Source organism: Eretmochelys imbricata, chromosome 11, assembly GCF_965152235.1.
Source record: "Eretmochelys imbricata isolate rEreImb1 chromosome 11, rEreImb1.hap1, whole genome shotgun sequence".
NCBI lineage: Eukaryota > Metazoa > Chordata > Testudines > Cheloniidae > Eretmochelys > Eretmochelys imbricata.
The window spans coordinates 40,181,035-40,208,322 of NC_135582.1; the positions used below are offsets into that span (position 1 = coordinate 40,181,035).

At 40.8% G+C, this 27,288-nt stretch overlaps 1 protein-coding gene across 2 annotated transcripts in view; it reads right to left on the minus strand.

Annotated features, from left to right (window-relative positions):
* Positions 1-27,288, minus strand: part of METTL8 (methyltransferase 8, tRNA N3-cytidine) — a 43,385-nt gene that overhangs the window by 14,141 nt on the left and 1,956 nt on the right. For both annotated transcript variants that reach the window (XM_077829748.1, XM_077829749.1), the window contains 2 exons: positions 18,637-18,792; positions 4,894-4,985 (listed from right to left, as the gene is read on the minus strand). In XM_077829748.1, the coding sequence (XP_077685874.1) occupies positions 4,894-4,985; positions 18,637-18,779 (235 nt within the window). In that variant the 5' untranslated portion in view covers positions 18,780-18,792. The remainder of the gene's footprint in view (positions 1-4,893; positions 4,986-18,636; positions 18,793-27,288) is intronic.

Sequence of the window (27,288 nt, forward strand, 5' to 3'; positions counted from 1 at the left end):
GGGCACTTAACTGTCATAATAAAACAATATGACATTTAAAAATCAAACTAGCTAATAGCAGAAATACAGGTTAAGAAATTTGATGCTCTCCACATGGTGTTGTTTACATCAAATATCCAGTCTTTGGGCCCAGTCCTTTCACTTGTGTTCAAGGAAAACTCCTACTGGATTTAAAAAGGATTTTACCTGCATAAAGACTATAGAAACACACTTTCTGCATCTTTAATTCTATTTTTGTTCAGTCGCGCACAAGGAGAATGTCACCAAAATGCACAATAACCTGCCTACCTATGTTTTATTTCATATAAACCAACTCTTAATACTTCCATTTTTATAAATAAGAGATATATTTACTTTATATTAACTATAGGGAAAGATATATGGGCCTCTGGAAATGGGTTTGCATGTAGCTATATTGCAGACAAAGTTATTAGATGCAAAATTACCAAGCAAATATTAGAACATTGAGTTAAAATATTAGTTTGGAGGCCAAAAATAAATATCCCTGGTGTAAGCTGATGCAACTGCACTAAATTTGGTCCCATGGCTCTATTATTGTCCCGTCCAAAAATCCATAAGCAATATTATAAAAATCTAAACACCTACGGATTTTTAATACACAAATTTGCAAACCTGCTTTCATCTACTGTAACAGCTCACACAAAAACGTGCACCTGTACATTGTTCAGGAAATAAAGAAGCCATAAGCCAAATTATAAAAGCAATGCATCATTTTAGTTAAGCTGTCTCTGCCCTTTCCCCTAAATTAAGAAACATGACATTGAAATTAATACTCTTTTGTGACTTATGAATTTATATGAACAACTGCAAATGTTTTGCTAACTGCAGTTCTCTCTCTAAATATATGCTATTAGAAATCCACTCCTTCAGAGCCATATTCACTGATCAGCGTTATTGCATGTGGCCAATAGCAGCCCATACTCTTTTAACCATACCATTGATGTGCTATAGAAAACAACAACATGTGCAGGAGTAACAGGAATGCTTGTTTACTTTGCAAACCCTTCAAATAGAGCTGTTAAAAATTGGCCCTTTGTGTTCAAGAATTCTGATTTCTCAGGCAATTTATTTAATATCTAGTACATGATTTAACAACTATTACATACAATATATACATACAGGGCCACTAGTTCTACATCACATTTCTCCTGTCATTTTCCTTTGTATCTTAAAACAAAATTGCCTACAATCACACCAATTTTGCAAAGTTAAATAAAGCTGAGAACAGCCATTAGAGATGTTTGGCTTAGGAGAGGTAGTGAGATGTGCCAATAGGGTGACAGAATACCGTGTACTAGAGATCTGCATAATTCTTTATTAAAGGGCAAGACCTAGTCATGCTCATTAATGGTGCAGAGTTGTTTTACACTGCAAGTACAGAGTTAATTGAGGTAATACATACTGGATTTCAAAAGTCTATGTTGCACTTGTATAGATAACTTGATAAAAATGCAAAACTAAGCCTCCTTCTCAAAAGAGTCTTAAATTACTTTAATCTCTTTGTTAAAGTCACAATTTTCCCTAAATGTCTGATCAAAACACAATTAAAAAACCTTGCATTTAACTTCCCTACAAGATTTCTAGATTTGATAGCATGTTTAATACAGAAGCACAATGCTTAAAATTAAAGCCTTTAAAATTCAGGTTCAGTAGTTTGTTGGCCAGTCTTTTTTTTTTTTTAAAACATCCATCCTTCACTGCATCGTGTTATTGCCAGTTAGTTTTCCTATCAATATGACAGAACCCATCATTATTAAATTAATTCATTTAACAATTTCTTTATAAATTGATCAGAAAAGAGTGTATTCAACCTACAATGCTCCTGCGCGACTGTCTCTCTTTGTGGTTCAGGCACAGAGAAGGGTAATGCAGTTTCCAATTAAATTAAATTATTAACTTTCCTTTCTTAATCTCTGAAAATTTCATAAGTAAGAAATGTCAGTCAGCCTAGCTTCTGAGTCATGGTTTTTCCTCGCTTCTGTTTATTTTCTCAAGCTGCCCAATTGTAGCACTTTCCAAAACCTACTTCTGAAACTAGGTGCACTGAGCTTCTGAAACTAGGACCCTGCAGAAATTGGTTACTTTGCCTCATTTTTTAATGGACTCTTTTTTTAATGGACTGAGGCTTGTCACAGCTATTTTATTTTAGTGATATTACAGTATTGTAGGAAACTCATTTTTTCCCCCTTACTGCAGTGTCCAAGGCACCAAAATACCTGCTCATTAGCTTCAGTCTAGTTCCTTGTTAATATAAATAGGCCAAAATGTAATCCACTTGCTGAACCAAGCTGGAGTTTTTGGGGAAACATTACTGGCAATGCTCGCCTAATTCAAGTTTTAAACAGAGTGACGTTCATAGAAAATGTCCTTGGATTCTTACATTTCTTGGCAATAAGCAAACACATGATTATTTTATTTCTAGCAAGTGTAAATTAAATTATAATTTACTTTCAATGAGGAGTAAGAATGTTACATCAACCACTTGCGTACACAGTTACGTTTTCAACCAGGGGCTCTGTCATAAATATAAAGGGAAGGGTAAACTCCTTTAAAATCCCTCCTGGCCAGAGGAAAAATCCTCTCACCTGTAAAGGGTTAAGAAGCTAAAGGTAACCTCGCTGGCACCTGACCAAAATGACCAAAGAGGAGACAACATACTTTCAAAAGCTGGGAGGAGGGAGAGAAACAAAGGGTCTGTGTCTGTCGGTACGCTGCTTTTGCCGGGGGTAGAACAGGAATGGAGTCTTAGAACTTTTAGTAAGTAATCTGTGTTAGATTATGATTTCTTTAAATGGCTGGGAAAAGAACTGTGCTGAATAGAATGACTATTTCTGTCTGTGTGTCTTTTTTCTAACTTACAGTTTTGCCTAGAGGGATTCTCTATGTTTTGAATCTAATTACCCTGTAAGGTATCTACCATCCTGATTTTACAGAGGTGATTCCTTTACTTCTATTTACTTCTATTTCTATTAAAAGTCTTCTTGTAAGAAAACTGAATGCTTTTTCATTGTTCTCAGATCCAAGGGTTTGTGTCTGTGGTCCCCTATGCAAATTGGTGAGGATTTTTACCAAACCTTTCCCAGGAAGTGGGGTGCAAGGGTTGGGAGGATTTTTGGGGGGAAAGACGTGTCCAAACTACGTTTCCCAGTAAACCCAGTTAGAGTTTGATGGTGGCAGTGGTTATTCCAAGGACAAAGGATAAAATTAATTTGTACCTTGGGGAAGTTTTAACCTAAGCTGGTAAAAGTAAGCTTAGAAGGTTTTCATGCAGGTCCCCACATCTGTACCCTAGAGTTCAGAGTGGGGGAGGAAACTTGACAGGCTCATTTTCAACTGTTTTCAATAAATGGATGAAAATATTAAATGTGAAGTTGAAAAGATAAACATTATCTTTGTGGATTTAGATAAAGAATGAGAGAATGGAGAGAATGTAAAAGAGCAAGATGACACGGAAGGCGGTAGAATAGGGTCATTTTTCAGTCTGGTGTGCAGAGAATCACTCCCATTCATCATGATGGGAAATGCATGCCCTATTCTCAGGGTATTATGAAGCAAAGAAATAAGGGTCAGAAAAAAAGCCGCAATCACAAGATATTAAAAGTAATGAAGAGCACATTACAGAAGAAGTATTCACAGGTAATTCAAACACACTCCAATGTGTGCTATCAATTAAAATGTGTGTAACGTCATAATGACACAGTCTAGTTTGACAAAGTTCAAGACCTGCAACCCCCATTGTCACCTTAATGCACACAAAAATAACTGTTTTCAGAATATCCTTCTAATAATAGAGAGATTATCGGCCTCCAAGATTAATGCTGTGATAGATTTAATGCCCCAGTTCTGGGAATGTACAAAAACCAAACAGAACAAACCCAGGATTCTGGATTTCCTGTACATGGAGACCTCCCTCCAATTGCCCCTGATCAACACTGTCCATTTCACCAGGTGCTGCAAAAATCTATATTGCTGATTTTTTTCATCAAAATATGCAGTGTAATCTGCCTTACTCTCCTCCTGCATGCCAATGCTTCAAAAACGTGCATGTGTGGAGAGGAGTGCTGGTTTTCAATTGTAGGTAACAGGATCATTGGGGATATGAATTCAGCGAGATCCAACTGTGAGTAGAAATTCCACTATGATGATGCCACCAGTGTGTGTCACACTCTTTGCTTACTTCCCTAAGAAGGTATTCTAGGGACAGGGCAAAGCCCTGAAAATTTTAATTCCTTTACTCCCTCAATTCACCATCCTTCTGAAAGAGGGAATATATAGCCAGCCAAGGAATCTCCTTAGTTCACAGGAGTCACCTTTGAATGATATGAGAAAACACCTCTGCCCAGGGGCTGAGCACAATGTCTCTAAAGCACTTCTAGCTCAAGCTGCCAAGGGCATAAAGCTGGGACCAGAAATCCATCGCAGATCTCCTGAGAGACAATGCTATCTGCATCCACTAGCCCACTAAGCTTATCTGCAACCAAATTAAAAAGCAAATGTGAAAATTGTACATGAGAACTTTAGATTTCATCACCCCCAACGATTGCAAATTCACTCCCTTTCCCTATGGTGACAGCACAAGCAACGATGGGGGCTTCAATTTGAAGCATTGTAAAGGTCGGGATTCACAACTCTGGAAATTGCAATTTGCATATTTCATCATATTAGGCTGAGATCTGTTGCCCTGGAGAAAGGGAAAATACTTTAAAGGGATAATTGAATAGCTAGGTAAAGGTGAATGCTTTTGGACAAGTTTGTCGTGGTTCATAGGACAAAGGTAAATGTACAAAAAGTGGATTTAATCAAGGAAAAATATAAATAAAAAAAGAGCATTCTTGGAGCATTAGAACTTCTTAGGAATTATGGGTTCAGTACCTTGATCTTCCGGTTGAACTCGCACAAGCGAGTTCTCTGTTGCTTTTTCTCTGGCTCTTTCTTCTTCCTCTTGTGACCACTGCATGTGGTCCCTGCAAAAAGACAGACGCAGAACACGTTTTTAATATGATTTCTCCATAGCCTTTTGGGGGGGACTGCTCGCAAATGAACTACATTGTATGTTCCAGTGTCATATAATAAATACATTCTGGTGCAAGAGAATTCTTTCAGCTGGTCCTGATGCAATCTGGAGCTCCTACAGTTCTTGTGTTTAGTTCTTTTGCTTTGTTCTGAGTTCCAGCAGCCTCTATGCTGACAGCTAATATAATGTCCTCTCTTAACTGTACACCCTACTAGCTGATTAGCTGAATGATTCTGTGGCATGTTGTCTTTTTGTTGCTCTCTCTGTGATATTTTCTGTAGCTATCCCTTTGCTTGATGATTTATTCTTACATTGGCAATGGTAGAAATTGTAGTGCTGCTTTCTTTATATTTTTGTAATTTAAAAAAAGGCTCTCTTGCTAGCTTGCATTTATCTGTGTTGTCTTGTTCTTGTATAAAGTTGATTCATTATGTTGGAGCAATATATTGTCATTCCAGCAAAAACAATGGGTCACCTTAACTTTTCCTCCATGAGTTTATAGTTATACAATTTGGTATCCTGGTGAGCTGAAGTATGTCCTACAGAACTGTACTTTTTAGAAACAACAATTTAATACAAGAATATATTCATTGGATTGGTGAAAGACTTTTGCAATTTCTGTGTATACTTATGGACTACAAAAACATAGATACAGCATCCAGAAGGATGGTGCTAGAAAGCAATTAATAGCAAAGCATGAACAACCAGACAGGAATAAAGATTCAGATCTCTTGGCCAATTAATAACTTGCAAATGTCAACCAGACTAGAGTTAATGAATACTGGAGCCAATGCCCTACTATCACATTATGCCTATGCCTCCAAAAACACACTTTGATTTTTTGCTATGTGAGACAATTCCCAGGAATGACGCAGGTTCAAATCTTGGAGTTTGTATGAGTTAAAAAAAATCTAAGCTTTTGTGTGTTATAGATAACGATGAATCGCTAGTGACATAAATCTCAACCAGAAGAATGATTAAACATAGACTTCCAACTGAAAATGAGGCAAAATAATTGGCATTTTGTTTTCATCCCTGGATTTAGCATGCACCGTGCAAGTTAATTCTTGTTTATATGCATTTATTTCATATGTCACATTGGATGTATACTTGACTGAGCCTATGCAGATCTATTAGCGCAGATTCTGATCCAAAGAATCCACTTGTTACTAATGTTTATCATGTGGAGGACCAAAGGTCATCTATGTAGGAAACTAGTCACTGCTGAGACAGGGAACACATTTCTATCCAGAAATTCTTACAGGCTATATGGAAGAAGGAAGAGCAATCAGTTTCTGAAAAAAGGCGAACTATGCTGCAATACTTTGTGGTTCCGGAACGTGTTACTATGCTTGTGTAAAATGGTTCACCCTGCTCATTTAACAGATTCATGTCATACCTTAAATGGAACAAAATATGGACCTGACCCTGACAAGTGCTGAACTCCGGCAATTCCTATTCACTCTAATGTAGCTCTCAGATCAGGCCCTAAAGACCTGGTAAACTCCCATTTACTTCGGCATAAGCAGGATTGGGATCTAACTTGTTTACTTTAACTCCTTTCTAAGATTGTTTTCAAACTGTAAGCTTTTGGGGGCAGAATCTTCATTTTCCTCTGTGTTTGGAAAGCTCCTAGCGCATTTTGGGTACTGCCACAATATAAATAATCATCTCAAATGCACAATAGCAATAAAGGTTAATTTTATTTTAGCTTGCACATTAAACTTGAACAGGGCCATGTTCTTCTGCTTTAAAATGCACTGGACACTGTCTTTGAGCATATTACTAACCAGGCTACATTTATTTTCAGACAAGGCCAAGTATCATTCAAGACTCCCCCCAGCTAAGTTATTCCAGAAATCAGCAGCTTCAGACATGTTTTTCACAATAGAAAAGAAAATTCTTTTGTTATGAAGAAGAGGATATGTGAGCTGAAATGAGGAGCAGGGCGGAAGGAATAAGTCAGGCCAATTCCTGAATGTGAAACATAGAAATTAAAAAAATATAAAAAGACTTCTGACAGTTAAACAGCATGTTCACATGGGATATGGCAAACAGACACTGATGCAGGCAGCATTACATAGGGAGGACTCCACATAAAGATGATCAGAGGCTAAGATGTGGACAAACCTGCTGTCATTAACAGTTATACATTTTATTCTCTCTCTCAGCTGCATGCTTGCTTTAACAAATATTTGTCATGGGCAAAGCAAGGAAAATCCCACCCATGTCTGATTTTGCTGCGTTTCTCTTAGAGTCAATGATGTAACAAAGCACGTTCCACACTCATTTGCAATATGTGATGTCCTTATGCCAGCTTGGACACTGAGGTTTAGGACTGATGGTAGGTAGAGCTATATAGAGAGTGACCCTTACTCTATTGCATCAGCGTGAACCATGGAGGACAGGAAGAACAAATATCAGAACAATGGAATAGGTGACATCTAGAACATCAGTACAATGTTACTGTTCTGAGGTAATTCTCCCATGCTCTCATAAAGCCAGCTAGTTCCTATGCACTAAGGACTAAATTCTGCTCTCAGTGAAATGGGTGTAACTTCTAGTGACTGCAGCAGAACTTATACATATGTAACTGAGAACAAAATTTGGTATTAAGTTTAAGTAGAAACTCTATCTTATACGCAATGAATAATGTTTGCAGTCCCCTAATTAAATGGAAGACAAGAATCCCTCTGCAGACATTAATTAAAATCAGTGCCCAAACGTGCAACTGGGTGCTCAATTCCCAACCATACACGGGCATCTCGTCTGTGTTTTGAGATTGTTGTTTTTTAAATAAATTTAATTCAGCCAGTTTGCCCAATCTGCTGTTCACAAGATGCAGAGGAAGATAAGAGATGCACATGTAATATGTAATAACTAAAAATTCAAACCTGGAGTCCTGAAGAAAGCCAGCCAGTCATGTGTATCACAGAGGGGAAACTGCAGAACTCTGGTGGCTCTTAAAAGACGAGGAAGTCTTGACAACCAGGGAACTTTGTTCATTCTCTAATAGTTAACATAAAAAACAGCATTCCCTGCCTATCCCAAGGGGAATCAGTTACACAGGGATGTGCCTCATGCTATGGTATTGTGCTTCAGGTATCATGGTGGCCTGAAGTTTTCATTCTTAATTAATGATTTATTGCTTTTGCTCCACTGATATTTTCATTAAGCTGAATGAAAGACTCTTGGCTTTTCCCTAAAAGTCTGTATAAGATGCGTGACATGTCTCACACACAGTAGCAAGACTAGAGGTTGCATGCTTTAAAGGAGACTGCTTGTCCTTTCATACAGGCCAACTAGAACTAGGATAAAGCTTACATAAATACTTTAAACACTTCTTCCAATAGCGCTCTCTAAAGGGACCCTACAAGCTCTCCATCTCAGCTCCGTCAGAATAGTATTCACTTGAGTATGTTTGATGTAAGATTAGGCAATTCTATCTTCAGTTTATTACCCATTTTCCACTAACTTTCCTATTAAACAGGGGGACAAACTGTCCCCACATCTCCACACGTGAAAACCCAGCAGATTACTGGCCTAAACAGGGGGTGTAAATGGAAGCAGACATTTTCTGCATTGTTTGCATAATTTGTCACTTCTTTAAATGATGAAAGATCATGCAACAAGCATCTAGAGAAATATAGCAATATATAGAAGGCAACACGAAAGGATACAGGACCATTTTAATCAAAGCCCCACCTAAATATCTGCCAGTAAATCCTACATGGGTTTAACTGGGAAATCAGGGTTACCTGTTAAATAATAGTACTACATAATTAACAGTACGCCACCACCACATTAACCAGGAGAGAGAAAATTCTGCAAACCAGCACATTATTTAATGAGCTTCTTAGCTATGCAGCTTCTTCCTCTAAGATTTATACTCTCTTATGAATATGCATGTTACTAAAAACAAAGCTTGGACTGGCCCTTTTTGTGTTTAGCTCTCTCGGTCATGCTTTAAAACATTTGCTCCCATCCTCTGCAATAGTCATAGGCTTGAAAAATGCTCAAAATAGTAATATACAAAGAAAGGTCCAGTTTAAACCTTTCCTTCTACATTATATAATCATGACTGTGGTGATATTTCTATCCTGAGTTTCAATAGAGTGACCCTGCTATCTTTTATGTTGTTGACCCATTTTATCTGCTTTTTTATTGTCAAAATTCTACTAAAAGCTGGTTTGAAAGATTTCAATCATACCTACCTGATGGACAAATAAAAGAGACTATTAAAAGATCCAGTAACTTGCAAACCTTATTCAGGAGCATGGGAATTGTGATGGTGGATCAGACCTGAGGTCCATCTACACAGTATCCTGTTTGTGACAGTGGCTGGTGTTTCAGAGGAAGGTGAGAACCCTGCAGTAGGTAGAGGCAGGACAATCTGTCCTCACATTAGATCTCATCCTGATCTCTAAGACAATGCCTACACAGCCCGTGGAAGCACGCCTCCCAGCCTGGGTTGACAGATTTGGCTAGCAAGGCTCAAGCCAGCACTCTAAAAACAGCTGAATAGACAGCGCTTTGAAGTTGCAGCTTGGGCTGGAGCTCAGGCTCTGAGGCTTAGGAAGGGGGCAGGGCTTCAGACCTCCAACTCCAGCCCAAGCTGCAACTTCAAAACATGTCTACACTGCTCTTTTTAGAGTGCTAGCAAGAGCCCCTTACCCCAGTCTATAGACCTGGGCTAGGAGGCTCACTTCTGAGGGATGTGTACACGTACCCTAATACTTAAGAGACTGGCTTAAATTCTAAAGCATGAGGTGTAATACCCCTTCTATGTTCCCTGTCCAATCCGTTTTTGATTCTTATTAAGGCTCAGCAACTTCCTGACACACTGATTTCCAGTTTACTTACACAGTTTTTCACACAATTGCCACCCTTTTTATTTCAGTGAATGTCCCCATGTTCTTGTGTTATGAAATGGGGGAACAGAAGGTCCAGGTCTCCCTTCTCTAGATCAGTCATTATTTTATATACTTTTATCAGATCACTTCTTATTTATCTGTGTCTTAAGGTAAACAACCCCAACCTCTTCAATCTCTCTTCATAGAGATAATTTTTCCGAGCCTTTGATCATTCTTGTCACCTTTATCTGAACTTCCTCTAATTCTGCAAAAACCTTTAGCGATGGGGTGACCAATATTGCAGACATTACCAAGATGAGGCCGAACCACTGATTTATTTAAAGGCATTATGAGGTTCTCTATAATATTTGCCATCATATTCCTTGTCTATCTTGTTTGCTTTTTTTGACCACAGTTGCACACTGAGGACAACAGAGCTGATACAGTTAATTTGAACCCTTTAAGGTATATGAATAGTTTAAATTTTCCCCTCCAATATGCATTACTTTGCATTAATTAACCGTGAATTTCATTGGCCACTCTGTTGTCTATCATCTAGCTTGTTTAGGGCTCTCTGAAGTTCCTCACAGTACTCTCTGGTTCTGACTAACCTAAATAACTTTGTGTCAACTGCAAATGTTGCCACCTCTTTACTCACCCAATTTCCAGATCATTAATGCATAAATTAAACAATACGGAACCTAACATGGAACCTTGAGGCACCTGATAACCTTTTGCCACGATGAAAATTGGCCATTTAACCTTACTCTTTGCTTTCTGTCACCTGGCTGGTTTTTGCTCCATAACAGTATCTCACCCATGACTACTTGTTAGCAGCCTAATAGACACAGAGCGCTTCATAACCAACAACATCCACATGAAGGTTAAATTATATCAGATTTCAAGTTTGCTTGCTCCTGGCCTCTATTCTATAACTGTTACCCTTTATACACACCAGCATCCAACCCAGAAAAAACGGTTAACTACCTTTCTGTAACTTTTATTCTTTAAGACGTGTTGCACATGTCCATTTCGTTGTAGGTGAGCGAGCACCTCGTGCACAGTTGTTGGAGAATTTTTTCCCTCATCACTACCCATCAGGGTGGTCCCTGCACCCTCTGTCGCCACACACCACTGAATGCTGATATAAGAGGCAGAGACATTCCCAGGCCCCCTCAGTTCCTTTGTACTGGACAGAGTCTAATAGAGAGGAGGGTGGTTGAGTCATGGCATAGACATGTGCAACACATCTTCAAGAACAATCGTTACAGAAAGGTAGGTAACTGTTTTTTCTTCTTTGAGTACTGCACATGTCCATGCCACTGTAGGTGATTCACAAGCAGACAAACGTAGAGGTGGCCTCGGAGTCTACCTGACCTGTGACTGAAAGACAAAACCCATCCAAAACTGGCATTGTCCCTGGAATGACAGGAAATGGCATAATACAAAAGTGTTGACAGATGATCAAGTTGTCACTTCACAAATGTCTATGACAGGTACTTGTGCCAAGAAAGATGCATATGTTGCCTGCGCTCTAGTAGAATGTGTCAATACCCTAGCTGGTGGGGTTATATTAGCCAACTGGTAGCATAAACAAATGCACAAAGAGACCAAGGATGACATCCTCTGAGTAGACACTGGTCTGCCCCTAGCTCTGCCCACAATTGCAATGAACAACTGAGGATTAAAGGTCTTAGTACGCTCCAGATAGAAAGCTAGAGCCCTTCTCACATCCAGCGAATGTAGTCTCTCCGAATCTCTGGGAGCATGATGTTTCAGAAAGAAAATCGGCAAATAGACTGCCTGGTTAACATGAAAATTAGAGATACCTAAGTGAGAAATTTTGGGTGAGGGAGAAGATAAATCTTATCCCTACAGAAAACTGTGTAAGAAGGGCCTGTTACTAAGGCTTTCAATTCTTCCACTTTTCTGGCCAAGGTAATGGCCACTAGAAATGCTACCTTCATGGACAGGTGCAGCAGACAGCACGCTGCAAAGGGTTCAAAGGTTGGTCCCATCAATTTTGCTCGGACCAAGTTCAGATCCCAAGGAGGAATGGGATTTTGCATTTGTGAGTACGATCTGACCAAACTCTTTAGAAGTCTGGTGATGATGGTTTTGGAGAAAAGGGATCTACTATCCACTGAGACGTGGAAGGCTGAAATAGCCTACCAGATGCTACAGAGCTAATAGCTAAACTCTGTTTTAGATATAGAATACAGTCCAGCATGAGGTTCAGGGGAGACCACCCTCGAGATATGGCTTTCTGATGGGACCAAAACACAGAAATTCTTCCACTTAGTCAGGTAAGTACTCTGAGTTGAGGGATTTCTGCTATTCCGAAGCACTTTCTGAATATCCTTTGAGCAAGATCGCTCAAATGGTGTTAACCACGAAGTACCCATGCGATCAGATGATGGTCTCAGAGGCTGGGACAGAGAAGGTGATTGTGGTCCTGGGAAATGATGTCTGGATCCAACAGGAGAGACAGCGGAGGCTCGACTGATGTGGCTAGTAGGGTTGAAAACCAGTGTTGATGAGGCCATGTTAGTGCTATAAGAAAGAGACACGCATGATCTTATCAGACTTTGAATAAGAACCTGGGTAGCAAAGGAATTGGAGGGAAGGCATACAGGAAGGAATTCTTCCAGGATAGGAGAAAAGCATCTGTCAGTGAGCCTGGGCTGAGACTTCTCAGGGCACAAAGCTGATGGCATTTTCTGTTGGTCTTTGTTGCAAACAGGTCCACTCGGGGAGTTCCCCAGAGCTGAAAGATGGATTGACCATGTCTGGACACAACAGCTAGTTCTGGTGGTTGAAAAAGGACTTGCCCAGCTGATGAGTTAATGTGTTCTGTTCCCCTGAAAGGTAAGCAGCTCAGAGATTAATTGAGTTGTTTATGTAAAAGTCCCAGAGGCAAATCGTCTCTTGGCAGAGTTGGGTTGATCGTGCCCCTCCCTCCCTCTTTATGTAAAACACAGCTGCAGAGTTTTCTGTTACAATTAATACATTCTTCCCTACTATGTGGGGGAGGAAGGCCAAGGAGCAGGACCATCCCTAGACATTTTGGTGCCCTATGCAGCCCACCCATGGGTTGGGGGGAGGGGAGGGTTGGCCCCAGGCCTCCGCGGGGGGGGAACAGAAGCAGGCTTGGGGGACTGGGGGGAAATCGCCCCCCAGCACAAGCCGGCGGAGCGGAGCAGGTTGAGGCCAGGTCGCTCCACTTCCTGCCGTCCAGTGATTGAAGGGGGGGCCCGACCCCATTCTCACGGGGCGGCGGGAAGTGGAGTGACCTGGCCCCAGCCCACTCTGCTCTGCTCCCCTGGCTCCCAGCCTTGGGACTTGGGGGGTAGGGAGGAACCGCCCCCCAGCACTCACCGGTGGCGCAGCTGGGAGCTGGTGGAGCAGAGCAGGCTGGGTCACTCCACTTCCTGCCACCTGGTGAGTGCAGGGCATGCCCGATCTCTGCTGCAGTCCCCCGGGATGTAGGTCAGAGGAAGGGGTGGAGTGGGGGCAGAGCTGGGGCAGAGCACGGGTGGGAAGAGGTAGGGCGGGGGCTTTGGGGAAGGGGTGGAGTGGGGATGGGGGCCGGAAGAGGTGGGGTGGGGTGGAGCAGGGGCTTTGGGGAAGAGGTGGAGCAGAGGTGGGGGCAGCTTTGCTGGCCGGGGGATCAGGCTGACCGCTGGAACAACACACAGCTGCGTAGGGCATCAGGAAATTTGGGGCAATTTGATGCCCCAAATTTCCTGGTGTCCTACGCAGCTGCGTAGTTTGCGTATGAGTAAGGACAGCCCTGCCAAGGAGGCTAGAGGTACTGCTCTTAACTCCCTGACATTTATGAGTCTTTAGAACTTCCGACAGCCAAAGACCCTGGGTCTGCAGCAACTCTATTTGAGCTCTCCGACACAAGGATGATGTGTCTGTGACTAAAGTGAGGGATGGTAGCGGGAGGAACAAAGGGGATGTGACGTTACACCCCATATTCTTCACAGAGATATGGTTATGATATGAATATGGTATAACTAAGATATACATGAGCAATCTTGCATAAAGTAAGATATCACTGGAAAGATTATAATTTACTGAATGTGATTATCCAGTTGTATGCATGTATCATTTCTGTAACTAAAGTTAGGAATATTGACCATGTAACAATTACATCTGTGTGTATTCTTGGGAAACGCCCACCAGACAGAAAGCAATCAGCCTTAATGGGCCATTAGAAAAAGACAATGAGTCTTTGGAGATGTGGATCTCCCGTCTGCATGGAGTTCCTTCCTGTGGACCTTGCAAATAAACCTGGCTTCATAGTTGCTTTGACACTGCAAGGTCAGGTGATAAGATCACCTGATACAAAATACCACCTTGGACACTGCTAGTGTTTTTCCTCTATAGGGGGATGGGGATCAAACAAAGGTTTCCCACCTTAGGTAAATATTTTTTAAGGTTGGGAAGGGGGTTAATCTGGACTCTCCTCCATTGCCTACCGAAGAAGAAAGACTGCTGGAAGTACCTGAAAGGACAAAGGAACTAACCTGTAGGCAAAGGCAGGGGTGAGTCCAGACTGAGACAGGGATCCAGTCTGTAAGAAGAAATAACTGGAACTCTAAACTACAGAAACTCCGCAACTTGCCTAAAACAACATTTAGGGTAAGAAATTATTTCTTGAAACCAGTCTCTTTAAGATCTTAAGCTTAGTATGCGTGTTTTGTTTTATTTGCTCAGTCTGCTTTGTTCTGTTTGCTATCCCTTATAATCACTTAAAATCTGCTTTTTATATTTAATACATTTGTTTTGTTTATTATGAAACCCAGTATGTGCAATTTCTAACTGGGGGGGCAAGAAGTTGTGCATACCTCTCTTCACATTGAGGGAGAAGGCAAATTTTTATGAGCTTGCGCTGTGCAGATCTTTCTATACAGTGCAAGACAGTATTATTTTGGGTTTATTCCAAGAGGGGTGTGCACGTGAGTGCTGGATGAATCCTCTCACACAGAGCTGACATCAGTCTGTGTCTACCTCATGTGTGTGCTGCAAGAGGCCAGAGAGCACCAATTCAGCAAAACAGGGAGAGGGAATCCAGGCTGGTGGAGCAGAAGGGGCTCAGTGAAACCCCAGTACATCAAGTGGCATCCCAGAATGGGGATCTAACCCGCCACAGGGGACACCCATGCAAACTTTCAGAGGATCCATCCATCAAACCAGAGATGACAAAACTAACACTGGCACTCAACCCACTTTGTCCAAACGACAACAACTCGGTGCAAACACTGAAACTAGCCCCGCTGCAGCTTTCTGAGAGATAGCCTGGCATGCTGAATTACCCAGATGCATGCTGCCATGTGACTCAGGAGATTGAGGCAGCTGTATGCTGGAGTGAAAGGATGGGCTTTCAGCTGCATCACTAGGTCTCATAACATTTCAAACCTGGATTGCAGAAGATGGGCTTTGGCCTTTGTGAAGTCTAAGACCACCCCAATGAACTCTAGTCTCTGTACTGATTTTAGGATTGGTTTGTCTCCATTTAGTAGGAGTCCCAGCACACTGAACGTGGACAGGACTGTGGATATGCCTGGTATCACTGAGCATTGGACCAACTTAAAATCAACCAGTAGTCCAGGTATGAGAACACGTAGGCTCCTAGTTTTCATAGATACAGTGCCACCATGGTCACGGACTTCTCGAACACTTGAGGAACAGCTGAAAGATCAAATGGAACTGATAATGGTACCCATTCTCCATGAATCTGAGAAACTTCTGATAATTGTGGCATGCTGCATCATGGAGGTAAGCACCCTTTAACTCGAGGGCAGCGTACCAGTCCCCCTGTTCCAGGGAGGGAATAACTGAAGGTAGGATAAACATGTGGAATTTAATTTTCTTCAGGAATTTGTTCAACTTTCTTAGATCTAAAATAGGCCTGAGGCCCCCTTTTGCCTTGGGAACAAGGAAGCAGTGGGGATAGTAGTGCCTCATGTGGAAAGGCAACGGGACTTCCTCTACAGCCCCTGCCTGAAGAACAGACTGGACCTCCTCCTGAAGGACAATCTCGTGAAAATGGTCCCTGGAGAGGAATAAGGAAGGGAGGTGGAAAGGGGAGGTAGAAATTAACTGGAAGGCATATCCTAGTCCACCATGCTTTAAGATCCATGATCTGACATTACGTGAGACCAACCACTTAGGAAGTGGAATAAACAAAAGGTGAGGAACCAATGGAATTATGGTCACTGGCACACTGCTCTCGACCAGCCTATTAAAATGGCTGTTTGAACCAGGCAGCTGGATCAGATGAGACCACTGATGCTGAAGAGGAGGGTGGTAGGGGTGCCTCCTATAACCCCTGACCTTTCTCCTTGGCAGACCTTGGGACCGGGGAATAAAAACTTGGTGCCCGCACAGGAGCTGTGAACAAAACTGTTTCCTTTTCGTTGCTGGATCATAGATTTCCAGGAGATTTTAGTGTTGTCCTGAATCTTTTAGGCTATGGAGCCCTGTATCTGTTTTTTTCTGAAAACAGTGAAGGACCTTCAACAGGGAGGTCCTGGATGGTGTGCTGGACCTCTGGGGTAGCCCACAAGACTGCAACCAAAAACAGTTTCTCATCGTAATAGCCAATGCCATAGTTCAAGTAGCTGAGTCTGTGCTATCTAAACTATCCTGGAGAACAGTTTACCCTCTTCCACCATTACTGCAAACTGTCTACAGCCCTCTGGTAACTTATCTTTACATTTTATAACCGTTTCCCAGAGAGCGACCCAGGAGTGTCTGAGCTGTAGACTTCCTGAGGAATAAAGTTTGCAACCAAACAGATTCAGTCTCTTTGAATTTTTGTCTTTTGGCGTCGATGCTTAGTGTCTTTTTCTCTTCTGCTCATTGGCAGCTGCCACTATAAGGGAAGCCGGAGGAGGATGAAAGTAGAAATAGTAGTATCCCTTAGAAGGGATGTAGTACCTCCTCTCAGCATATTTTGCTGTGGGAGGCGAGAAGGGGGGTGTCTGCCAAAGCACCTTAATGGGCTCCATAATGGCTTCATTAGTTGGCAGAGCCACTCTGACAGGGGCCACCGATACCAGAACGTTCAGCAACTTGTACGAGATTTCATGGATTTTCTCTGCCTGAATGTCAAGCACAGAGGCCACTCTATTTGAAAGATCTTGATGAGCTCTGCGGTCCTCTGGTGGTGGTGAATCACCTGCCAGCTTGATAGCCTCATCTGGTGACGAGGAAGAGGATGCCAAAGGCTTTTAAGGTGGTGGCTGGTCTACGTCCTGCCTGAGAGACTTCTGGCTGGTCAGTACTGAGTTCAGTGCCAGGAACTGGAGAATTTGCTGCCAATGCCCCCAGAATGCTCTTGAAAACAGTGAATGAGATAGTTGAGGGGAGGTCGTAGCTTAAGGGGGGACACCCCAAGGTGTCCAAAATGGCAGGCAGTATGGACCTGGGACCCATCCTTGACCAGACCATCGTCCCTTAGAAGGAGGCCAGTGCTGAGGTTACTGCATGACTCACAGTCCCCATCCTTGACAGGATACAGATGACCTCACCTCTGAGAGTCCGAAACTTCTGAAAATGGAGGGGCAGAACCAGCTGGGGTGGGAGAGAGGTGGTCTGAGCCCAGGGATGGCATTACTAGAGATATCATCAGAGGCTTGCCTCTCAACTGCACTGGCTTTTGCAGAAGCTTGGGAGGTAACGGTACCGCAGGCTCTTGACACAGTGAGGTAGGAGCTGCAACATCAGTACCAGCTATAAAACCTTCTTGAACTGCAGGCAATACAAGTACTGAGATGCTAAGCAGGTCCCTTGCAGCTGTGTTTGCCTCTGGGGTGGCTGGGAGCAGCACTGTCTGATGGTTCTGCAAAGTTCTCTACGTTTTGGAGGTGGCAATCCCCTCTTTCTAGCGATGAGAGCTTGAAAGAGAGCTTCTTCCGTGAATGTTAGGCAGAGTCTCTTTGCTTCAGTACCAACACACTCGATCGAGGTACCAAACTTGAGGAAGGCCTAAGTCTTTTCTTTGGTATCAGCAAATGGGCCCGAGAAGCTACAGATAGCTCTGCTGGGGCACTCCACACTGAAGCTGATGTACCTGGGAAGCTTTCCCAATGTGATGACACCAAAGGAGGGCAAAGCACTGCCTCCATAAGTAAGCACTCAAACCCTGACACTCTTTCTGTGAGCAGGGCTTGCATCCTTTACAAATGTGACATTTGTAACTAATGTGGGATTCCCTCAAACATTTCAAGCAGGCCAGGGGAGGGTTGCTGACTGACATAGGTTTAGTGCAAGTCCAGCAGGACTTAAACCCCAGCTGGTGAGACATCATTCCAGTACTAATCCTACTAAAGATCCTGGTAATGCAGATAAAGAGTGGTCAAAAAAGACCTAAAATGAAAACCTAGTACTAAAAACTAGCTAAAAACTAACTAACTTCTAATAAAGGAGTGAGGGAAGCACTTGTCACGAGTTTGGAATTGCTCTGACAACCATCACAGGGAGTAAGAAGGAACGGGGAGAAGTGGGGAGTTGGGGGCAGCTCTGCCCTCTTATACCAGCATGCAGCGGTGAGCGGCAATAGAGGGCACTCAGATCACCACGATGGGTACCCCCGACGGTACACCAGTTGTCAGTACCTCTCCATCAACTGTGCACAAGGCGCGCACACAACTACCGTGGAATGGACATGTGCAACACATCTCAAAGAAGTGTTATGAATCAGTATCAAACATCAAGCTTGAAGAGGCAACTCACCACATGTTATGTTCAAAAACTTTAGTAGGATCAGTTAAAATCCGTGACCCAAGTGGAGCAGTTGGTCGTCTGTTACTTTGGCACCTCTGCTGCATCTTGCTTTTCCTCAGATATGAAGCAGAAAGCCTTTTAATGACATTCATTTTGATCAGAGACCTGTAAAAACACAATCCATTGAAATTATAGCTTTGCTAGAACTTAATGGTATATATCACTTAGAAGAGACCTTGGTCAAGTAGTCAATTTGCAATATGGGCTTTAATGATGCAGGTTGTTTTTTAAAATCAATTAAAATGCTTTTTTTAAATGTTAACATCTTTCAAGAGTGCTGGAAACCCAAATAACCCAAAATGTGCTTCTGCTATATAGGAAGCAGAAAGTAAAACTTGCCAATCTACTTTCGAAGTCCTGTTAGACAGTGACAAAAAGCCACACACACAAAATGGTGAATCAATGCATTTATGTGTTTTGTTTTTCCATTTGAAAAATGGAAAATGTTATTAGTAATCAAGGTAAGGAAATTATTTTTGGATTATTTTGTTTTTACCTTGACACTGTCCCTTTAAAAAAATAATCAAGAAGTGATCAGAGTGCAAACCATTTGTTCTAGTGGAAACATACTGTTATTCTACTTGACATTTTTCACCCCACTCACGAGGTTATGGTTTTCAAAAGATTTCATTCTAAAGCTGTTACTGTGGTTTCACTCTTTAAAATAGAAAGCGAAATATTCAGAAACGTATTATATACGGTATGCACATGACACCTTTCAAAAACTTCTACTGCGCATTATAGTAATCTGTATTCAATACCTCATCTGAAGTGAATGTTTTCAGATGTTAATTCTACATCCATGTGAATTATAAAGTGTTTGAGATTATTCTATTAAACATGTAATTCTAACCTAACACCTCTTTTTTTTTACATTATTATTACTCTAAAATGTTAACTCTGAATTTGTTCAAACGAGTCTAATAAGCAACGATGAGATGTATGCTGTTGTTAGTACCAGCATCCTGTTTTGTGGGGGCTTTTTTTTTCCTTTCTTCTTCTCCATATCCTAGTTGATACAAGCCCTTTTTTAAAGTAAAGGAGTAAAATCGAAATGCTCCTCCTCCTATTTTTACCCTGACGTGCCTTTGTTCTTTTCTCCTTCAAGTGCTCTGCATATTCCAAAAAAAAAAATGCTACTAAGTCATTATTTTTAGAGTGTTCTCTCTGCATAAAATGTGTATATAAATCTAATGCACGTAGCATTGAAAACACAACATTTAGTTACAAAGACGCAGGCACTATTTAAATGCAAACATTATTGTAAAACAATCTCTGCAAACTGGTTAAAAGATGAAGATTTTTATCTAAGGAAAAAACCAGTAATGCACTATATGATTGACCACAAGTCTTGCACTGTGAACAAAAAAGATTCACTAGATGTATGATCTAAATCTTTGTAAACGAATCAGTTAAATAACTTGAACAATTCCTCAGTTATGATGTGCTTCTGAATGATTAATATTTTAGAAATGCTGTTGTTTATTAATTTTAAGCCTTTAAGAGAGCGAGAACAAGATTAACATTTCCTTATATTTGTCCGAAGGCTTAAAAACATATTTCTAGGTTTCCAGTGTCTCATTAACAACAACTGGTACATTAGGGCTGCTGTACCTGCTATATAATAGCTTCTTTGCCAGTACACAGGAGCCCCCTTATTGCAATGTATGATTTCACATGGTGAAGGTGTAGCACTTAATCATATAACAAAACTATTTTTTCAATCAAAACCACTTCTAATTTTAATCAGTTTACCATGTCCCTTGGCAACATATTTGGGTAACTAAAATGATAATTCCAATTTACAATAAAACCACCACAATAAAATCATTTACGCTCTGATTCTGCAAAGACTTATGCATGCAAGTTGTAATATTCCTTCATTGGGATCACTCATGCATAAAGTTAAGTATGTACCTAAGTCTTTGCAGGATCAGGGCCTTAGCTAATTTTTTTTATTTACAATAAAACAACAGATTCACATCCTATCAGTACAGCTCTGCAACAGCATGCATATAGACTGCACACAAGAAGTTATTAGAAATGCTTCTGTACAGTTGCTAGGATTAAAAATTAACATACCTACTGCTCCATAATGTAGGATTTATATTATGCGAAGTTAATACTATTTTAAAAGATACAAAAAACAACAAAACAAACCCCAAAACCAAACTGTGATCTCAAATCATTAACAGACTATATAGATCCTTAGAGGCAAATTATGTTATTACATTACATACGGTTTCAAAATCAGCTCCTCCTTCATTTACCTGCCAAGGCCTGAATTCGTGCCCTGAATTTCCTTTGCTATAATTGATGTTCAACATAAAATAAAAATTATTCAGATGCTAAGCATAATTTTGCTTGGCTCTCTATCTCATTAAGAACATGAAAAGATGCACAGATGGGATCTATAGACAGGTGGCTAAAATGATTTGGCACAAGTAACAGGTGAAACATATGGATTTGTATGAGAATTTGACCTTTGTATGAGAATTTGTAGCTGACTAATTGCTGAAGCCTGCAATATTCAAAACATTGCAAGGATATAGGGAAAAGGCAAGTGAAATATGGAAGCTGGAAGTGGTAAGAATGCAGAGGAAAGCCCTGGAACCAGGCTTAGCACTGATGTGCTGACGGAACTACTGATCATGTGATTAATGAGCAGTGTGGCTACTAAGCATAAAATTTCAAAAAACACCTAAGTGACTTAGGAGCCTAAATCCCATTTTCAAAAGTGACTCATCGCTCAATTGCTTCTTTACCTGATTTTTTTTTAAATGATCTATTGAAAGAGGTAACCAACTCTCTGCCAGCTATGTGCACACTGTGGAGTTGACACCAGGGAACATTGTTTGAACGTGTTAATTATTTGGTACAGACCCGTAGCCAGGAACAAGCAAAATGACTATACACTTGATTATTATAGCAATAATAATCTGGCCTCCATTTGAAAACCCTTCATCTTCCCAGAAATTACCACCCACAGGATTTATATAAAAAATTACCAACCACTGTAAGCAGAGCCATTTATCCAGCAAAAACACTAGAGGAATAACACGCTGGAAAAGGAGTGGAAGTTGTCCTTCCTGTGGAGTGATGTGTTTAAGCTTTTAGAGGTTCGTGGTGAGATGTTTTATTTCTAATTATCATCTTGACAACCACAGACTCTGCCTCTCTGCCTCAGCTGAGCTAATGGAGGAGATTCTTAAAAAGAAAAGAAAAAAAGCTACACACTCAGTGCAGCTTTCTCACGGCGCACACACAGAGAAGCCGTTATGTTTAAACTGCCAGTTGGACTGGAAAGTATTATTTTTTTTAAATTGAAGTTGACATTTGAGCTTCCCAATGGTGGTCTCCACCCTGCTGGAACTTGAGATTTGTAAAACAGACAGGATGGGGGAGGGAAGAGCTGTTTCCATCCTGCTTTAAATAGCAAAGAGTCAAGTTTTCTTCTGATTGGAACAAGAGATCAATACCAGGACATACTGTAAACCACTCACCATGGAGGAATAAAGCCCAGAGGAGTATCAGCTCTGAAACAGAGGTCAGACAAAAATCAAGTATTCTTCTATCTGAAAATTTGTTTCCAATAAACTGTGGCAAAAACAATTTGTTGTTTGGTAGCTCTCTGGACTACAAAACTACTGATTCATTCTATCTGCAACCATTGGCCCTGCTGTTGTTGTCACAATTATATTTATAAGGGGACTAATGGGGTTATATTTGTAATAATTTGGGTTACTCTATTTACCTTCTTATGAAATAAGATATTCTGAAAAAGTTGAACGTCATACTATTACTCGGCACTTACAAACTTAGTTGTACAAACATTCACAACTCTCCTGTGAAGCAGGTACTGTACTACTAAAATTTGGTATTTTATTACCAAAATGCTACTGAGGCTCAAAAGACCTTAGCTATGCAAAACATCTCCAAAAGATAAGAGGCGCCAGCGGACACAAGGCGGAAGAGTCAGTCCTGGAGAAGATCTTGCAGAACAGAATACTCGGAGTTGGTGGACAAATTACCGAACATTTGAACACTGATGTTTCTAAGGTCCAGACATAAACTGCAAATAGCCTAAACCAAACCAAAAAGAATAGACAAAATGGACTTTTAAAAACCAGTCAGCCTCCATAGCTCAGGTGTTGCAGCAAAAAGATATATTGATCTTGCCTTGAGCAGTGTGAGGAGGCAGGTATTACAGCCTCTTTGGATCTTCTTTGCCATAACAGGGACAACAAGACGAAGTCATTAACCTCTTGTGAAAATAAAGATGAAAAAGAATTCACAGAAATTGATGGGTCAGAGAGCTGGGAAACAGTGCAGAAAAATCACATAAAGAAGCTAGAAAATAAAACAGATAATTTGGAAGGAAAGCAAGGACTTTGCAGCTAGTGTATTAAAGTACAGGAATTTGGGAGAGAAAAATGGAAATGCTGGAATACCACATGAGAGGAAACAGATGAGTTCTGGGAATCCTTAAAGGTGAGAAGGGAGTAGACTCAATGGGTTTCGAGGGAAAACTTATGCCACAAGTGTACAATGAGGGAAAAGATCTGATACATATTAAGTGCTTTTAAAAAATTCCTCGTCAGGCACCACTATTGCAGTACCATCAGACAAAACTGAAAACGATGGACTTTAATTCTACTCTGAAAAGTCACTCTAAATATGGCATTGTGGGGCTCCATATTCATTTTCTCTCAAATGGTATGATGATGTGCTCAATTTGTAAGTAAAATGATATTTTTCTAGCTGCCAATCCCGCAAACAACCTGGAATCAGAGATTCAAACATAGTACTCTCCTTCTCATGCACCATCTCGGGTGGTGATGCAGGCCAACTCAGGCCCACAATGACTCCTGTGAAACCTTTCTGCCCTCCAAGGGTTTGCACAGATTTAACTATGGGAAAACTTTGTCAATGATTCTCTTTATATATATAAGAAGGAATAGAATCCAAATCTCTCTCTCAGCACTGTAGGGTCAATACAGCTAACTGAAATAATAAAAAGTTATTTTTGCCACTAAGGTCAGCAGATATGACTCTGAATACACACAAGGAGCAGATTAGTTGAGTTTAAGGCGGCACCATTTTTACAATCACATTTCAGAGTAGAACTGATCTTTAAAAGTAGCTAGGGAAAGAGAAAATGTTTTGTACAATGAGGAAGAAAGCTTACATTTTCCTGACCGTATCTCCCTCACCAAGAGCTGTAGGAAGGAAAAAAGTCATATAAAACAGCCTTTCTGGAAGCAAAAATTTGCTAAAGCCATCAGCTGAACTATAAGGAATACATTCTTTGGAGTAAAAATTCTGGAGCTACTGTCGGCTCCTGAAAAAGCAAGACAACAGCCAGCACACAGTAATGTGGAAGGAGTGGTGAATTAAAAATGTTTAAGATTATGGAATAGCCATACTGAATTTGGAGGGTTGTTTGGTTTTTTTTAATCATATTTTGGCATTTTTGGAGATTTGTTCCTTAGTCACTGTTCTCCCTCTGTAGATGCCTGTTAAAATTATTCTGCTAGATAATTCAAGTCTGTGATGAACTGCAAAGATATAGGTGAAAAACAGTAAGTTATCAATATTCCTTTGCTAAAAAATAATAGTCATACCTCCACCAAAAGGGAAATCTATTTTATTTAATAATGTATATGAATTGGAGTGTGAATAGTGTGTTGAATTTTTTTTAAGGGAACTGCTCCAAATTATCCTTTGTTGCACTGAGGGAATCTACTGTGTTTGTTAATATGTTTTTATAAACATTACAGTTAAAAGCAAAATGTAAATGCAAATCAAGTTGAGCTAATGCCAAATGCAAGAACAAAGACATGAATGGATTGACAGGTAAGGAAGTAGTAAGTACCTTCGACATAAAGATATCATTTATTTAGAGAATCTTTAATTAACTAATACAAATGCAGTCAGAGTGCAACAACTAAAAGAAGCAGTTTTGAAAATGAATTATGCAAGGAAAATTGCAGGATATGGTTACCAACCAAAAGCAAGGACAGACTTTGCTGTCTGTAAAAGGCTGCTTGGACTCATTCCATCCAAAACAACCTGTGCCCCTATTTTATCTTTTTACTTGTAATTAGAGCTGGTCAGGAATTCTCCAATGGAACAGTATCCACTGAGAAATGCTGATTTGATTAAATCAAAACGTTTTGTAGAAAAGTACTGATTTCCTTGAAAATGTTGTGGGAAATTATCAAAACATTTAGTTACAATAAGATCAAAATGGTTAATTTTGATAAGGTTCAAACACTTTGTTACAACTTTATTGTTTCAACTTTTATATTACAAAAGTCAAAATGTTTAAACTTTTAAATTATATTTTGTTAATAATTATAAAAGTCAAAAAAATAAAATCGAAACATTCTTGACCATGTCAAAATGAAATATCTTGGAATATTTTCTTTTATGAAAAGTTCAGAGATTTCAACTTTTCATTGAGATTTGGGATGAAAAACGATATTTCAAAATTTCAGAATTTCTTGCAGGATGGAAATTCCATTCTTCAGCAAGTTCTACATGTAATAGTGTTTGTGTTAATCATGCCAATTAAAGATTTTTATTCTTAATGTGCACTGAAAGGCGCACACAGCAAAACTGGTGCCTGTAATTACTCCTGATGTAGAGATTTTAAATAATGGACGTGAGGGAAATATTGGTGACCCTCAGTTCAGAGTTTTTTGTTACTAATGCTTGCTACTTTAAAGGGATCGGCTCACATATTTTTTTTAAATGTTTGGGTCCAGATCCTGAGAAGACTTAACTCTACACACGAGTAGTCCTGGTGGTAAGTGTTTGCAGCATCTAGGATTTAGACACACATATGTACTTCCCTCCAAAAGGCTGAAAAGAACCCGTCCCCCTTCTTTCCCTATTAGGGTATGTCTACACAGCATTTTGAAGCGAGTCTCCCAGCCTGGGTTTAGAAACTCGGGCTAGTGGGGCTTGCATTAGTGTTCCATTTATGACACTAAAAATAGCTGTAGAAACAAAGCTTTGCAGTGGCAACTGGAGCTAGAGCTGGGTCTCTGAAGCCTAGGGAACGGGGTGGGCTTCAGAGCCTGACCTCCAGCCCAAGCCACAACTTCAAAGTGCTGTCCATACAGCTATTTTTAAGAGCACTAACATGAGACCCACTACCCTGAGTCTGTCATCCAGAGTTGAGAGGCTTGCTCCAAAATGCCGTGTAGACGTAGTTTTTCCCCTTTTACATGTGACAACTCACTTCCCTTTTTGTTACTTATAAAGCTGAGTCTATCAAACATCTGACTCACTGACTTCTTTGCCCCCATCAGCATGGAAAGAGAAAGTCATCAATGAACATCACAGTTCTGGGCACAGGGTTTGCTAGTTAATTTGTGTATCCCCTGCTTCCTGGTGCTGCAACAGCAAAACAAAGCAAAGTTAAGTTTATGCATGAACAGTGGCCTTAAATCAGTGATAGATCTTGAGTAAATGAGTATTAAGAAATGAAATACTTCATCCAAACTATAATAATAGTAAAATCTAATGTGAGGACTTTTAAAGTGACAGAATCTGTTTAGAACAGTGGCTCCCCAACTTGTTCCGCAGCTTGTGCGGGGAAAGCCCCTGCTGGGCCGGGCCGGTTTGTTTACCTGCCGCTTCCGCAGGTTCAGTCGATCGCAGCTCCCAGTGGCCGCAGTTCGATGCTCCAGGCCAATGGGAGCTGCTGGAAGCGGCGCGGGCCAAGGGATGTACTGGCCGCCACCTCCAGCAGCTCCCATTGGCCTGGAGCATCGAACCGTGGCCACTGGGAGCTGCGATCGGCCGAACCAATCAGGGTTGAACTAACCTCGTTATCCCTAGCCTGATTCTTGCTTCCATATTTATACCTGCCTCTGCAAATTTCTACTACATGCATCCAACGAACTGGGTATTCACCCACGAAAGCTTATGCTCTAATACGTCTGTTAGTCTATAAGATGCCACAGGATGAAAATCACAAATTACCTAAAATTTATATTTAAGAACTCCACTGTTGGCCACTACAAACCCATCCGCCCACCCCTCCAAGAGAACACTGACAGTCTACATGGGCCTTGTCCATGCACAGCAAACCCTGAAGGCCAACAAACCCTAGCCCTGCCAGACCAGGAGTGAGTCCCAGAGCTGAGCACCACTCATGGAAAAAAACATCAGGAACCTCCCACCTCAATTTGAGCAACTGCAGCCTCCACAGTGATCATGCACTTAGTTCTCTTCATTACAATGAGTAGATAAGCTTGAATTTTTCTAGGTATTCAGAATTTCATAGTTTAGCGATACATCTCTTTTTATAGCACCAGCTAAGCACAGTCAGGCTTAAAACTTAATACATCTAAAACTTAGGTCAACCTAGCTATGGCACTCAGGTGTGAAAAATTCATAATTAAACCATCTTAATGCCCATTGTAGACACTGGCAAGTCAAACAGAAGATTTCTTATATCGACCTAGCTACCACCTCTCATAGGGGTGGATTAACTACAGTGATGGAAAAACCCCTTCCATCACTGTGGCAAGTGTCTACACCACAGATGCCACTGTGGCACATCTGCAGTGCGACAGCTGTGCCATT